A 14795-nucleotide genomic window follows, 5' to 3' on the forward strand; every position below is an offset into this window, starting at 1 on the left:
TTTTTAAAAGGCTTGTGCTACCAGGGCGGGGGGGGGGGGCAGGCTTCCTTAGCAAAATTGTAAAGCTGTGCATGTTATGGAGTAGGCTTTTTTTAAAATATCCAAAGGATGCTTTGGGACAACGTTGGGGAAGGCTCTATGCCCACAGGAAGAGATTGGCTTAGAAACAGGACTTCTGATGAAACTGTTGCTCTATTAACAGCCAAAGGGAGTGATCTTAAGCAGGCCTACTCAGAAGTAAGTCCCATTTGATTCAGTAAAGCTTACTTCCATGAAAATGTCCTTAGGAGTGTAGCCAAATTGTCCAGTGGAGAAGGAAGTGAACAGAGGTCATTTCCTGTTTGTTTGCAGCAGGGCTTAGCTTCACATTGCGCACCTACTGTGCAGACTGAAGGTCCCTCAGTCAATACCCACCATTTAAAAGATCCTAGGAAGCCCAGCTGGAAAAGTTGGGTCTCTCTACTTGACACAGTAGACAATGCTGGGCTCAGAATAAGGCCGCTTTATGTATGTTCACATGTGCTCTGAATAGGAAGGCTAACATTTAATGCTTTTAAATGTTTTATATGGAATGTTTTAAATGTTTTAATGCTGTTATCTGCCCTGAGCCTGCTTGCGGGGAGGGCGGAATACAAATATGATAAAATAAATAAATAAATAAACTTGCCCCTCTTCCAAGGAAAACGAGAAACGTTCTGGCATAGAAAAAGGAAATTGTTTCAGCCCAAGGGCTGAAAAATGCAGCATCTACCTGTGACTGTGTTGGCAAACAACTGGTGGGGAGAGCTAAAGGGTGTGCATGGCCAGACACTCTGCATAGGTTGTCTATAGATCTGGTTCTCCTTGCTTGCTCGGGCGTAAGGGACTAAAGTAAAGCCCCTTCTGTGCTTTCAGTACATACATTTGAGGCAATAGCTGTGTTGGTCTGTAGAAGAAGAGCAAGATGTGGGTCCAGTAGCACCTTAAAGACACACCTGGAAATCTAGTTGGTGTGAGCTTTGACTCTGGAAAGCTCATATCCACGTCTTGCTCTTCTACATTGAGGAGCGGCTGCCATGAATGAAAATAATGTCCTGCATAAAGTTTACTCCTAAAAGATGTGTGAGCTGAGGCCTAGTGGGGCCTGAGAGCACCAGGGAGAATCTACACTTGAGCATTGAACATTACCACATTCCAAATTGCAAGTAATTCTTGATCTACAGGACCTTTCCCCAGGATCCTGACTACGCAACCCCATCCTGGATCATTTTCAGGCACACACCTAGAAGTTAGGGAGCCAGGCATGGCATGCAACCTTCTGATCCCTGAGGTGGCATCCACTGCCACCAGGCAGCCCCAGTTGCCTCTGGTAACAAAGCCAGTCCCACAGGGGAAGGTGTGTGTGTGTGTGTAGTGGCAGTAGCTCTTGTTCCCCAGAGAGGCAACAGCAACAATGCACACACCCATAGTAACCTCCTGCATGTGGCTCACAATTGGAGCAGGCTCAGTACCAACACCATATGCCTGCACAGCACAGCATCAACCGTTGGAAGGAGTCTGCTGGCACAGGGACCAGGGCCATAAGGAGCTCCAGGTCATGATAAAATGGAAGAGGACAATGTAAACTGCTCTAGGGTCCCCACTAGGCAGAAAGGCAAAGTAAAATCTGTAATAAAAGGAGGCATTTGTCCATCTGTCTGCCCATGGCAGATATATCTCATCAAAAAATAAACCTAGGAGCCTCAGATTTGGCCACCTGCTTCAAGATGACCATAGGAGTTGCCAGATACGAAGGGAATCGGATCCTTCAGGCCCACATTAGGTCTGGAAACCCACCCCTATGCTGTTTTCAATGGAACTGAAGGATTTTTGTTTGTGACAGGCATAACTCATCAGAAAATAAAGTTAGGACTTTGAAAATTGGCCACCAACTCCAGAATTATTGTGGGAGTTGCAGTGCTAGAGATGAAGAGAACTGCAACATCCTGGACCGCATTATCTCCAAAAGGTCCTCTATGGCAGCGATAATTCATCAGAAAATAAAGCTAGGAGTCTCAAAATTGGTCACAAGTTTCAGGTTGCTGGTAGGACTGGCAGTACCAAAATTGAAGGGAATGGGAACATCTTGACCCAGATTAGCACCAGAAAATCCCTGTGGTATATGCAAAGGAAGCAAAGGTTTAGTTAGGAGAAACCTGGAAGGCGCAGGCAACAAGAGCAGGGAAGGTGGAAAGGAGATTTAACAGATTCCTGATCCATCAGAGCCAATGTGGTATCGTGATTATGAGTTTTGGGTTGGGATTTTGGGAGACCCAGGATCATATCCCTCCTCTGCCATGCAACTTTGGTGTGTGCCCTTAGGCCAGTCACATACTCTTAATTTAACCTACCTCACAGGGTTGTTGTGAGCATAAAGTGGAGTACAGAAGAATGATGCAAGTTGCTTTGGACCTCCACTGGGAAGTAAGGCAGGGTACGCAGCCAAAATTTGATTTGTAACAGCGTACCAAAAAAACGATGCTCTTGCTGTTGCTTCATCAGATATTGCTGCCACTTTCCGAAGGCGCCAGAACTACTAGATCGATATTCAACCTACCATTAAGTATCAGAAGTCCAAGGACTTACGGGCTGGAGAGCGGAGTGAGCAGGCACTCCTTTGCTGAAGTGAATAATGATGTTACCATTCCAGATCCAAAAACTCCTGAAGCTCTCCTCCAACCTGTCCTGGTATGATGATGCTTGTGCTCTTGGGATACAGCACAGGAGCCACTGTGCCAAGGAAAATGGTATGGCACGCTACCATCATCTCACCTGCTGGAGATCCCCTAGCCTTGGTGTGCTGTAGCAACAGATGGGTGAATCTGTAAACCTTAAGGTGAACACTAGACTGTTTTGTTGCTGCAGACTCATGCAGCTACCCTGCGGCAGTCTGTCTTATTAAGAAATTACCTTGCTTGATCTAGTCAAGCCCCATCTCATCCAGCATTTGGTTTCCAACAATTCCCCATCAGATACCCATAAAATCGAGTGCCTTCTCCTGTTGCTTGCCCCGATGTCTGATATACTGCCCCTGTAAGGGGAGGTTCCATTCAGCAGTTGTGGAGATCCTTCCCTCCATGAATGTATGGTATGTGGTGCACAAGACAGGACTGCAGGTATGAGTCTTGTTTTGGGTACGAGAAGTCCCTCAGGGCACACGCGGCTTTGGCAAGCAAACTATACTTTGGAGAAGGAACTATAATTCAGTGGTAGTGCACACAGGTTTCAGGTTTAAATCCACAGCATCTCTAATTACAGGGTCTTCAGTAGCCAAGAAGGGCTGTGACTAAAAGTCTGGGAAGATCCTGTTTGTCAGCACAGACAATACTGGACCCAGGAGTCTGTCTCAGTAGAAGAACACATTTGTATATCCTAACGCTGTCTTCCAGTTATTAAAAGTCTGGAGACACCTGACCTACATACTTCATTTTGCAACATGACCTCCGCTGCCTCCCAGCTTCCCCTTAACCCCATTAAACAAGAATTTCCCCATCTGCTTGGTCATCATGCATGCCGGCCAACCCTTCTAGCGCTGCAAAACACGAAGATGGAATTTTTGCAGCTTATTGCTGAATTAGCTTAAGACAGAGAGGAACAGAAGCTCCTCATTTGGCCTCTTCACCTAATTCCAAAATGCTTGGCCTTCTCATTTTTAGAGGAATTTGCTACCATTTATTATTGGGCATTATCTACATGATACTTTGAAGAGCAAGGCCGGGTTTCACTATGGTGCTGACTTCTGCCTGAGAGTTTAAGTCAGGCCTAAGCTAAAGCTATACTATGGGTTATTCAGATGGAAAAGTAAACTAGGCATATTTTAATATTTTCATAAACACCACTTAAACTTCTTGTGGATTTTCCGGGCTGTATAGCTGTGGTCTTGACATTGTAGTTCCAACCGTTTTGCCAGCAGCTGTGACTGGCATCTTCAGAGGTGTAGCACCAAAAGTCAGATCTGTGTCTTTTGGTGCTACACCTCTGAAGATGTCAGTCACAGCTGCTGGTGAAACATCAGGAACTACAGTGCCAAGACCACGGCTATACAGCCCGGAAAATCCACAACAACCATCGTTCTCTGGCCATGAAAGCCTTCAACAATATACCACTTAAACTTTTTTTTTGCATTTCCCACATCAGCACCTTGAAAATAAAACTAGCTGAGCATACTCACAATGCAGGAGAAATAAAGAACCCTTCAACAGGCAAATTTCTCACATGCTCCACTGGCTGTGTCCAGGCCAGTCTGTTTAACTGTGGAGTGTGGGGCTGCTGCCCTCCCACAAAACCCCTGACCCCTGGAGAGGTCACCTGCTTCTGGCAAAGATTTGTTGCCCCCGGGTATTCAGGTCACTTCAATGGAAATGATGCAGAGGAGTTAGCTGTGTTAGTCTGTGGTCGCAAAATCAAAAAGAGTCCAGTAGCACCTTTAAGACTAACCAATTTTATTGTAGCATAAGCTTTCGAGAATCAAGTTCTCGTCAGATGCATGATCATGCATCTGACGAAGAGAACTTGATTCTCAAAAGCTTATGCTACAATAAAATTGGTTAGTCTTAAAGGTGCTACTGGACTCTTTTCAATGGAAATGAGAATGTTCTGGGACGCCGACTCCCCCATCCCCAGATTGGGAAAAGGGTTAAGAAAGAGACAAAATGTTGTCTTTTACAACTCCTTTATTTACGAAGCCTGAGGTAACGAAGAAAGTGCTAAATCTGACTGCAGAGCCTTACAACTTAAAGTAGGCCAGTCAAGGGATGCCTGAGAATGCCTTTCTGGGAAACCAGTGGAGGCTGAGCATGTCTTCCCAGCAAAGATAAAGGGCCATCCATCACCTCAGCCCTGCCTTTTCCTCCCAGAACACAAAGGCGGATGGGTGGGGAGAATTTGCATAAAGGGGGTGTGTGTGAATGGCAGGTCTGACCCCAGCCACAGCAACAAAGACTGGCAGAGCAACACTTTTTATCAGTCCCTTCTTTCATGCCAGGGGCCTAACCACCCCCTCACATACACACCCTGAAAAAATTTCCATGTAGCCTTTTGTTTAGAAAGAAAGTAGGGAGTAGGAGGGGGATCCCATTAGCCAGAGATTCAAAGTCACACCTTCTGTAGGAGAAACTTTTCTTTAGGCAACACTTGAAGTGACAGAGTGCCCTCCTCCATCACCTTTGGAAAAGAATCTCAAACAGCACCCCCCCCTCCAATAAAAGAACCCTACAAGCTCTCTGCTGTTCTCACTATTGGTGTCTGGAAGCGGGGATCAGCCAGGAGAAGAATTCCCACTGAAAGCTGATGTTAAATGCCATAAACAGAAATACCTGGGATTATCTGGAGGGGTGATAAGCAGGCAGGCAGCATTCTCCTCCCCTGGCTTTCAGAGGAAACCAGTGAATTTCATTTTTTTTTTAAATGTGTGGAGTATTTTTATAAAATAACTTCTAAAAAAAAGTTGTACAAAAATACAGTATATTAAAAAAGCCACCCAGTATAAAGAAATAGGCAGTTACAACAATGGATTCTCCAATATACAAAATCTAGGTCAAGCTACTGTGTGTAGTAAGAAGTGGGAAAGTATGAGGTAAATTGATTCCAAGGTGATCTCAGTGCATTTCCAGTGAAAACAGCGCAGTTCTATGAAGAAAGAGGTCATGCTTTCAGCAATCTTTGAAAACTGACCTACCCCCTAAAGGTTGCAGATTTGGGCTACCATTAAGGTGTAGCAGAGTCTAATGCAAAACAGCTTGGAAAACAGGGCCCAGTCTGACAGGAAGAACTCTTGCTCACGCCCCTTCGTAATGAATAAGAACCGTGCAAGAGTTGGTCCCTGAAGGATCATGCCCTACTTTGTGTTTCTCCTCTGGCAGCAGGAGTCCTAATTCCAGTCTTGGGGAGGATATCAGTCACAGCTTCTGTCTAGCTGGTATCTGGAACTCAGGCAAAACCCAGGAAATTCAAGCCTTCTCTGGAAACTGCAGCTTTGACATTCCTCTCTTACAATATAGGATCTCCCTTGAAGGTCACCTCTAACCAAATCAAAGAGAGAGCACTAGCAGGGAAGAATGCCACGTGGAAATAGTTGGGCTGGGGGGAGAAGGAATGTGCAAACAGAAGACCCTGAGGGGCTGGATCCTGCATTCCTCTGTTAACAGCTAGGCTTAGAAATGTTGACACAAGACTCTCCATCTTCTTCCTACCGCTCCATCTTTTCAAAATTTTGTAACATCCAGCCCGACGAAGAGCTCCGGTGAGCTTCAAAGCTTGCACGTTTTAATGTCGATCTGTTTGGTCCGAAACAAAGATATTAAACACATTTTGTTCTATTGCAACACGGTTTGTTTGAAAGCATGGCAGAGGAGGCACTCCTGGTCAGTTTTCAGCAAGACAGCAGGGAGCTCTGGGCTGTACAGAAGCCAGCATCTCACCCTGGGAACTACAAGGGCAACCACTTACAAACTCCCACCCCTCACCTTGGTCTTGCAAGAGTCTAGACGGATCATACCTCCTCCATTTGCTGGGAGAGATACGCCAGCAGCCCCATATGAATGACGCCACACATGAATGGATGGGGCAGAAAAAGGAGACAGAATAAGATTTTCTGGAATGCAAGCCCCATGGGTGCATCAGCTGCAATGCATTTTGGGAGCGGCAGTGCAGAAAGGGCCCACAACCAGAGTTCTTGGCAACTAATGCGCTCCCCTGAGGTGCGAAATCTGTTTCAGTAGCTGATGCTGCCGCAGCTTCAGACACTTCTTCTCTGCTGCCATTCGCTGCTCTGTGCTGATGAGGGACTGCAGATACTCCGCCGCTTTGCTCAAGATGACCACTTTGGGGGTTTTGGAGCAGTTGGCAAGGTCAGGCACCTGGTCCTTCAGTGCCAGAAAACGCGAACGCAGGTCATTGCGTCGCTTGCGCTCCAAGTAGTTGTGGTTTTTCCGCTTTGTTATATCCTCACTGTCTGAACTGGGAGCGCTCAGGAAAGAGTGGGGGGAGAAACTCTCCACCACTTGCCCTGGGGACCTTGGGCTAACACCATCCTCTTCCTCCTCCAGGGTGTCCTTTGCCAAGGCCTCCCCTTGGGAGTTGGCCTCTGGAGGGGAGCGGGCAGCGTAGTTGTGTTGCTGCTGGTGGATCGAGATGTGGAAACATTTCGTGCATGGGTCCGAGGGATCTGCTCGCACTGTGATGGTGACCGGCTTCCTCACTCCCAGCGACTGCCTCTTTTCTACAGTCACAACATCAATTTCTTCCCCTTCTGTACATGAGACAAAAGAACACAGAACAAGCCATCACAACTCTGGAACCAACAGATTGGCAGTTGGCACCACACTGCTTGGCAGGTGATGGGGGAAAGACATTGTTGGATTAACTGAAGTCAAATGGGAAGAGATTGGAATACCACAGAGCAATGCTGGCGCACAGCTTTGGTTCTCCTTTAAAAAACTGCTCAATTTAGGGCCCGCAATAGAAAGAAGTACACAGAGCCAGTGAGCTGGGGTAGAGAATGAGATTGCTTGAAAGGTCCCAGTAATATCTATTGTGTTTGGGGCGGGCCTCAGATTTCAGGTAGCTACGTCTGGTACTTGAAGGACCCCTTTGAGACAACTGGCCTCAGTGTATACTCACATCCTGAGGCACTTCTCCTCTCTGAAAGGCCTCATGCATGCCTGGCCTAGATTAAAGAGAGGCAAACAGCATATAAAGCCAACAGTGGATATGGGAGGGGGGAAGGAGGGCAAATTTTGTATTCTAAAATGTTATGCCTGTATGAGTCTCCCCCTCATCAAATTCTCTTTTACTTCCTATGTGGTTTCACAGCACATTAAGACATTCACGTTACTCAGAGAGGGCATCGATGGCGAATCTTCTTGGTATAGAGAGAACCAGTGTTGCCTAGTGGTTAGAGAGTTGGACTATGAACTGGTAAGCCCAGCCTCAAATCCCCATTCTGCCATGGAAGCTCGCTGGGTGACCTTGGGCCAGTCACACACTTTTAGCCTAACCTATTCCATAGATCTGGTGAAGAGGATAAAACAGAACCGCATTGGGTCACCACTGAGGAGAAAGGCATGATATCAATAAAGGAAATAAATAGCCCCTGAAAACATACTAAGCAGTTAGTAAGCAAAGAAAATGCCTGTCCTCACTGCCCACGTCCTCCCTGCCCAGGGGTACTGCCTCTGTTCCTGCATGATGGGGAGGCGGTAGAATGCAGGGTGGAACTGCAGACATGTTTGCACAAGGCACGTGGAAAGTAACTGCCTGCCTGTGACAGGTAAAAATTGTGAGCAGGCATGCAGGCAGGGATGTTTTATGAACTGCAGAGAAGCCCTGAGTGGCAGTGATTCATGGAGAGGGGGGAGGGGAAGTGTATTAAAAAAGTCAAGGCAGTGTACACGCTTTATGGGCTTGTGCCCTTTGCCGGCTGCCCTCATGCTCAGGTCAACACTCAAAAGAGAGAAAGGCAGCTTCTGACTGTGTTATGGGTCAGCAGCAGTGGGCAACAGGCTGGTCATTTTTTAAGCAGCCTAGGAGATGGAGAACTAGCCAAGGGACAGGATGCTGCTTCTCACCCATGATTTGGGGAACTGCACAATGGCCTTGTGAGGACAAAGATGGGATTCTTAAGGGATTGTACTCCTTGAAAGGGAGGTGGATCACATTTCTGAGAAGGCTGTATTGGTCCTGGAACAGTTTCCAGAACAAACAGGACTCCTACCTGACTTGGGGGGGGGGAGGGGGTGTGAGGAAGATGGACGGCAAGAACTTCCATTTCAAGGAGACTTAAAAGGGGCCCCTGAGTTCCAGCTCGTTCAGGATGGCATAAACCTAGTAAGGGAAGGCTTCTCCCCAGGGCAGCTCTCCCCGCAGGACATGTCTGCGTTCCCACCTCTCTCAACAAAGCAAAGGGGGAAGAGAGGAAAAGAGAGACAATCCCCACCAGGCCGAACAAAGTTTTCACTCCAAAAGCTCTTTCTTCCACTCCTGCCCTCCAAGCTCTTTCATCACCCACTGGAATTGTAAATGAAATGGGCATAGGCAGAGAGCTGCCTTTGTCCCGGGCGGGTTTACTTTACACTTCAGAGACGGCTACTTTTCATAAGCAGTAAATCCTGTCCAACCCAAGTGCCTTCCCCCATTCAGCCAGGGACTGGGAGAAAGGGGCTCCACACAGCCCCACCCAGCATGCAAAGAAAGAGGGTTACCTTCAAGGCATTTGCGCACAAGGCTCAAGTAAGCCTCAAAGGGCATCCATCAGCCAATGCTCATGCTTTGGATGAACTAGCAAGGCTCTTGCAAAGAGGAAGAAAAGAGTTTTAAGGGGAAAGGTTATCACAGCAGACCACAAACCACGAACAGCAGACCACAAACTCATCATTCAGCAGAAATCAAAGTGAAGGGCCCATTCCTCAGTTTCGGCAAGCAGCTGGTTGTTGGATTTATCAGGCTTTCAGAAGTAACAGTACACTTTGGGTGACAGAAGGCAGACAAACCAGCATTGGCTATCAAGAAAAACCGGGAGGCTCCCTTATAGGAGTACTGTTTAAGATGGGGAATGTTCTCAACTTGCGCTGTGACCTGCTGAAAAGCTTGTGCAATTTGAGAATGGAGTTCCAGCATCTTACAATTGTTGGTCTATTAATGGTTCTCACCTCACTTGCCCCTGGGAACTGATACAGCTTAGCACAGTTGCACGGAGGGTGGTAGTTTGCTACTAGATGAATATTAAAACTACCTGCTTGAAGATGCTGGGATACTGCAGTTTTCCTTAGGATTCTTGACCTTACAGAGAGGATCATTCTGCAACAGAAGAGCATCTCCCTCCACACTCTTCTAAGAAACCGCTTGGGGAGAGCCCATTTTTAAAAGCAACCCCCCCATCAGTACAAAGAAATGCAGGATAGGCTGAAGCGGAGCATGAAGCAATCATGCTGTATCTTCAAGAACGACTGCACCTACATCAGCTGTGAGAAATGAAGCTTTTCAGCCATGAAAGAAAAAAAATGGTCTTGTTTCAGTCAGCTCACCAGAACTGAGACATGAACTCCACACAGCAGTGTACTACAGCTCTGAACAGGTCACAAATGCAATAGTCGCTGAACCCAACAGAAGCTTCACCTGAACTCTTATTCAGACTCTACCTTGTGCCTTGAGTCTGGTATCTTTAGCAGTTGCTGGAAGATGCATGCTGACAGGGGCAGGCTGGCATGCAGAGACAAGTTACATCAGCTCAAATGCCCTCCTCATCTTCCCAGTAATTCAGAATCACAGGTCCCTTGCCTACCTTGGAATATTGCCTACCTCACCCAATACTTCTTCCTGCCACGTATGTCCACACACAAGCTACGTTGAACAGTTACCACTTGTTTTGCATGCTGCAATTTCCTCCTTCTAAACTCCCATTGTGTGCATAATATTATTTCCCCATTAATAATAATAAAAAAATCTCAGCTTGCAGGCCTTTCTTCCTCCAAGCATGCTGGAAAGTGGCCAGGGCAGGGCTTGGAATCTTGCCGCTACCTTCTCTCCATCCCTTATTGGCTTGGACTCTAATCAGTCATTGAGCATCCATGACCAACTCCCTCCCCCCATGGCTTATTGTTTGCATCTGTTGCTTTTTGTCTCAGGGGAGCCCACAGGGTTGGCTGAAAACAGCTTCTGAGGAAGAAACTGATGGGGGTAACGTCCAGGTCAACAGAGAGGCATGATTAAAGTGAATCAATAACAGTCTCCACCCCCTTTGCCTAACCGAGATTAAGCCTCTGTAAGATCTGCCTATCGCTTAATGTAATTAAACCTTATACCCAATTTGAACAGGGCTAGAGCTGAGAAGCAATCTTGGCAGTGAGTCACATGCAGCCACTACTCACCCAGTGACTCAACCCAACTGTTCATGCCAGGCGCCCATTTCAAGGTTGCATCAAATTTCAAGCAATAAACCGTCCTCCTTGGCTCCCTCACAGAATTTGTGCATCTCACGCAACACGTAAGCAGTTCAGTTTACCTTACTATAGGTGTTTCTTACCCAACTCCTTCCACTACAGATTTTAGTTCAAACTGAGGATCTACTCCCAATAATAATTTTAAGAAACAATCCAGTATTTTCTATTTAAGCGCACAAACAAAGCACAAGGAGGTCATTTGTATGCATCACAATCCCTATGCTGGGCAAATGGTTTGTGCACACTTTCTCCATCGTTTCCAAGCCAGGGAGGTACATCCATTTACAGGAAGGGAAATGTAGATTACAAAGGATGAGAATTTCTGGTTTTGGGGGGGAAAGTAGAGGAAAATCCCCTTCCCTGGGCACTTGCTAGAAGCAGACACCTGGCTGGTATCTTTTTCTACAGTTCATGTCTTTGGACATTTGGTACAAATAGGCTCAGACACCAAATGCTTCATTCTCTCCACCCCCCCCCCCACTTATTTATTTAAAACAAGAGACTGAGCTGTGAGCCAGAAAGTCTCCCATCCAAGCCTCACCATTCACACATTATCCTTAATAGAAGGGGCAACATTGCTGCCCCCCTCCCAGCATGCTCTCAGACTTTTGCAATAAAGGGTTCAAAGTTCATAATATTTCTAATTTATGAAGCTCCACTGATTTCCTTCAAGCAGGAATGTAAACACAACAGATTCCTAGGAGCCCTGACAACTGGGCACCTGGGATTTCAGCCACGTGTTACATCATGTAGCTGCCCCATCTTCCGGAAGAGCAATGCAATACACTAGAGCAAGCTGGGGGCAGCGGAGTCCTGCTAGCCACTTCTTGCTAGTCCTACTCAACTGAAGCTTTACAGATCCAACAAGGAACACTGTTATTTACTGTAGGGAAGGGACAAAGCTTGAGTCTGAGGAAATGAAGTGACATTTTATAAGGCACATATACCCTAAGACAGCAGGCACCTTCCCAATTGAAACCCCAAAGGAGTTCTAATGTATTAAGAGGCACAAGGACACCCCTCCAGGCTCCAAGAGAGAGAAAATTCTGCAAGGTACATAAGCCAATACTTTCCCACCTCCAGACACCAAAGCCTGGGTTTCCTGTTATTGTCAAACAAAGGCCTCCTTGGTTCCTACATCAGAGAAGGAAGTGCTCCTTTCTGATCCACTGCAAGAGCTCTTCCACCTCGATGTCCACAGGCTGGGGGAAAGGTTCGAAAACCGGTCTGGCTCCCGGTCTGCAGAGCTTCGAGAAGGAAGCGGCAGGGCTGGGCTCAAAAAGTTGTGCAAGCGAGCCAGCCAGCCAGCGAGGAAAGGCGGGCGGGGCGGGCGCATGCAAGCGAAGCCCCGCACAAGTCTCAGGCTGGCTTGCCAACCTCCAGGCGGTGGCCGGAGATATCCCGGAATCACAGCTGATCTCCAGGCAACAAAGATCAGGTCCCCTGTAGAAAGTGGCTACTTTGAAATGTAGACTGTGTGGCATTATACCCGGCGGAGGTTGCTGCTTTCCAGCGGCTCCACCCCGCCAACCTGCAGGAACTTCCCACCCAGAGCTGGCAACCCAACTCAATGCAGGATGGGCAGCAGCGCCCAGCTGATGTGCCGAGAAGTCCTCGCCCCCATCGCGGCCCGGGCAGGTGCCTTCCCCACCCGGAGCGACATGCGTGCACACGCCGCGGCGGCGGCGGCGCCCGGCATTCGCAAGGCTGCGCGACCCTGCCCCGCGGCCAGCCCCCGCCCCGCCCGGGCTCCGCCTTACCCGACTCGCTCGGGCTGTCCGAGCAGGACGAGGCCGGCCCCTTGCCGTCGGCCAAGGGGCAGGGGAAGACTGCGGCGGGGTCCACGCACTCGCCGCCCAGCCCCAGGTCCGGGCCGAAGGAGGGCTTGGCGGCAGGGCCGGCCCGCTTCTCCGCCAGCGCTTTGCCCAGGCGCTCCCGGGCCGAGAGGCCGCTCCACATGCAGTCGCGCAGGACGAAGGCGCTCAGGTTGCCCAGCAGCCCGCCGGGCTCCAGCAGGTGGTCCGCCTCCTCGCGGGCCGAGCCGGCGGCAAGCAGCAGGGGCGGCGCGGGCACCAGCTCGAACTTTTTCCAGATGTCCTCGCTGGGCGCGCTGGAGCGGTGGAAGTCCTCGGCCTGCCAGTCGGCCTCGAAGAAGTAGGGCTGGTGGGGAGGGTCCAGCTCCATGGCCGCCCCCGCGCCGGGCACCTGGCCACTCGCCCTCCTTCCCACGTGCCAGGCAAAGCGTCTTGTGGCCAGGCGTCTCGTGGGAACGGGGCGCTCCCCGCGGCGGCGGAACCCTTCGCTCCGGACTGCTGCAGCAGCGCCCCCGCCTCCCCTACACCCGCGTCTTTCTCCGGCTCCCGTGCGCGCCGTCGAACCCTTTTGCAAAGCGACCCAACCGGGATCGGAGAACGCATTGTTTGAGCGCCGCCTTATACCGCGCCTGGAGTCCCATGTCCCGCCCCACCAGGAACCGAACCAATCAGGGATGTTAGATTTGCAAACTGGGCGGGGACTCGCTCTTAGCTCGGTTCACCCAGGCATTGCCCAGAACTAGCGCGGGCACCTGGTGGCGGAGGGCGGCCAGGTGGAGCCGGGAACTGGAAAAATGGGCAGTCCAGATGGTACCAGGGTTCGGTCTTGCCTAAACGCCGGATGAACCGGGACTGAGCGTGGTAAGGGAGTGGTCAGAGCAAAGCAGCACTCAGCATACGCTCAGGGGCCCTCTGTCCTTTTGGTTCCAATTAAGACAGTTCAGTTTTTGTCCTGGTCACAGAGAGAAAGATATCTATGCCGGCACATCACTTAGAGTGAAATAAATTTCATAGATGTGAGCGTGTAAGTTTTTGAAGTCTTAGGGGGCACAGAGTTTTGTGTAATGTGACAATTGCGCCCTCTGGGATACAGCACAAACTAGTGTTTCTTCCAGGGTGGGGAGGTTAAAATGTAAAGGCTATCTCCATATCAGAAATAAAAGAACCCCACTTTGATGTCTAGTGGATTGTGCATAAATTGTGGCCATACCCACCCCAGGTCGGCATTTCACCTCTTCCCTGGATTGATTGTGAATGTGTTAGGCAAGACTCTCTAGACAGGCTTCAGTTCTTCCTCTTTTCAAAGGGACCATCAAAGACTTTCCTCTGCAGAGGGACTGGAGATTTTGAAGCATATTGAATATGCCACTGTAGTCTTTGGAACCACTCCTAGCAGAATTAAGAGGCAGTGTTGCATAGTGGTTAGAGAGTTGGATTAGGATCAAGGAGGCCCAGGTTCGAATCTCTACTCTGCCATGGAAGCTCACAGGGTGACCATGGGCCAGTCATACACTCTCTGCCTAACCTACCTTACAGGGTTGTTGTGAAGATAAAAAAGACAGGGAGAACATTGTAAGCCACTTTGTGTCACTATGGTGACCCCTGCTGGGCTTTTCCAGTCAATAAACTAACAGAGGTGGTTTGCCATTGCCTTCCTCTGCATAGCAACCCTGGTCTTCCTTTAAGGTCCCTCATCCAATTATTAACCAAGGCTGACCTTACGTGGGCGCCATTAAATCTGGATGCAGGCAAAGAAACCCATGCAATGCAGCCCAGTTTAAATGAGATTCTGTGTGGGTGTAAAGCTCCACAGGAGAGAGCCTTGCCTCACCTGGTGTCATGTTTAAACCAAGCCTTTGTGGATCCTAATAAAGCCTTTGTGGATCCTAATAAAGATCTAGGTTTATTGTTGGTATGATTTGCCTCTTCCTTCAGTGTCAAAGTGTAGTTTGTCTAATTGAATTCATAACTTGCTATCAAACACTGCCATCAACTGGTGACTCAGCTGCAGTGCATGTGCAAGGGA

At 48.7% G+C, this 14795-nt stretch overlaps 1 protein-coding gene across 1 annotated transcript; it reads right to left on the bottom strand.

Annotated features, from left to right (window-relative positions):
* Positions 1 to 4683: 4683 nt before the first annotated feature.
* MYCL (MYCL proto-oncogene, bHLH transcription factor) lies at positions 4684 to 13348 on the bottom strand. The gene is made up of 2 exons (XM_054999340.1): positions 12716 to 13348; positions 4684 to 7267 (listed from the first exon to the last, which is right to left on the bottom strand). The coding sequence occupies exons 1-2, from the start codon at positions 13137 to 13139 to the stop codon at positions 6699 to 6701; spliced, it is 993 nt and encodes a 330-aa protein (XP_054855315.1). The 5' UTR covers positions 13140 to 13348; the 3' UTR covers positions 4684 to 6698.
* Positions 13349 to 14795: the final 1447 nt, after the last annotated feature.

This window comes from Eublepharis macularius, chromosome 15 (assembly GCF_028583425.1).
Source record: "Eublepharis macularius isolate TG4126 chromosome 15, MPM_Emac_v1.0, whole genome shotgun sequence".
In the NCBI taxonomy this organism is placed as follows: domain Eukaryota; kingdom Metazoa; phylum Chordata; class Lepidosauria; order Squamata; family Eublepharidae; genus Eublepharis; species Eublepharis macularius.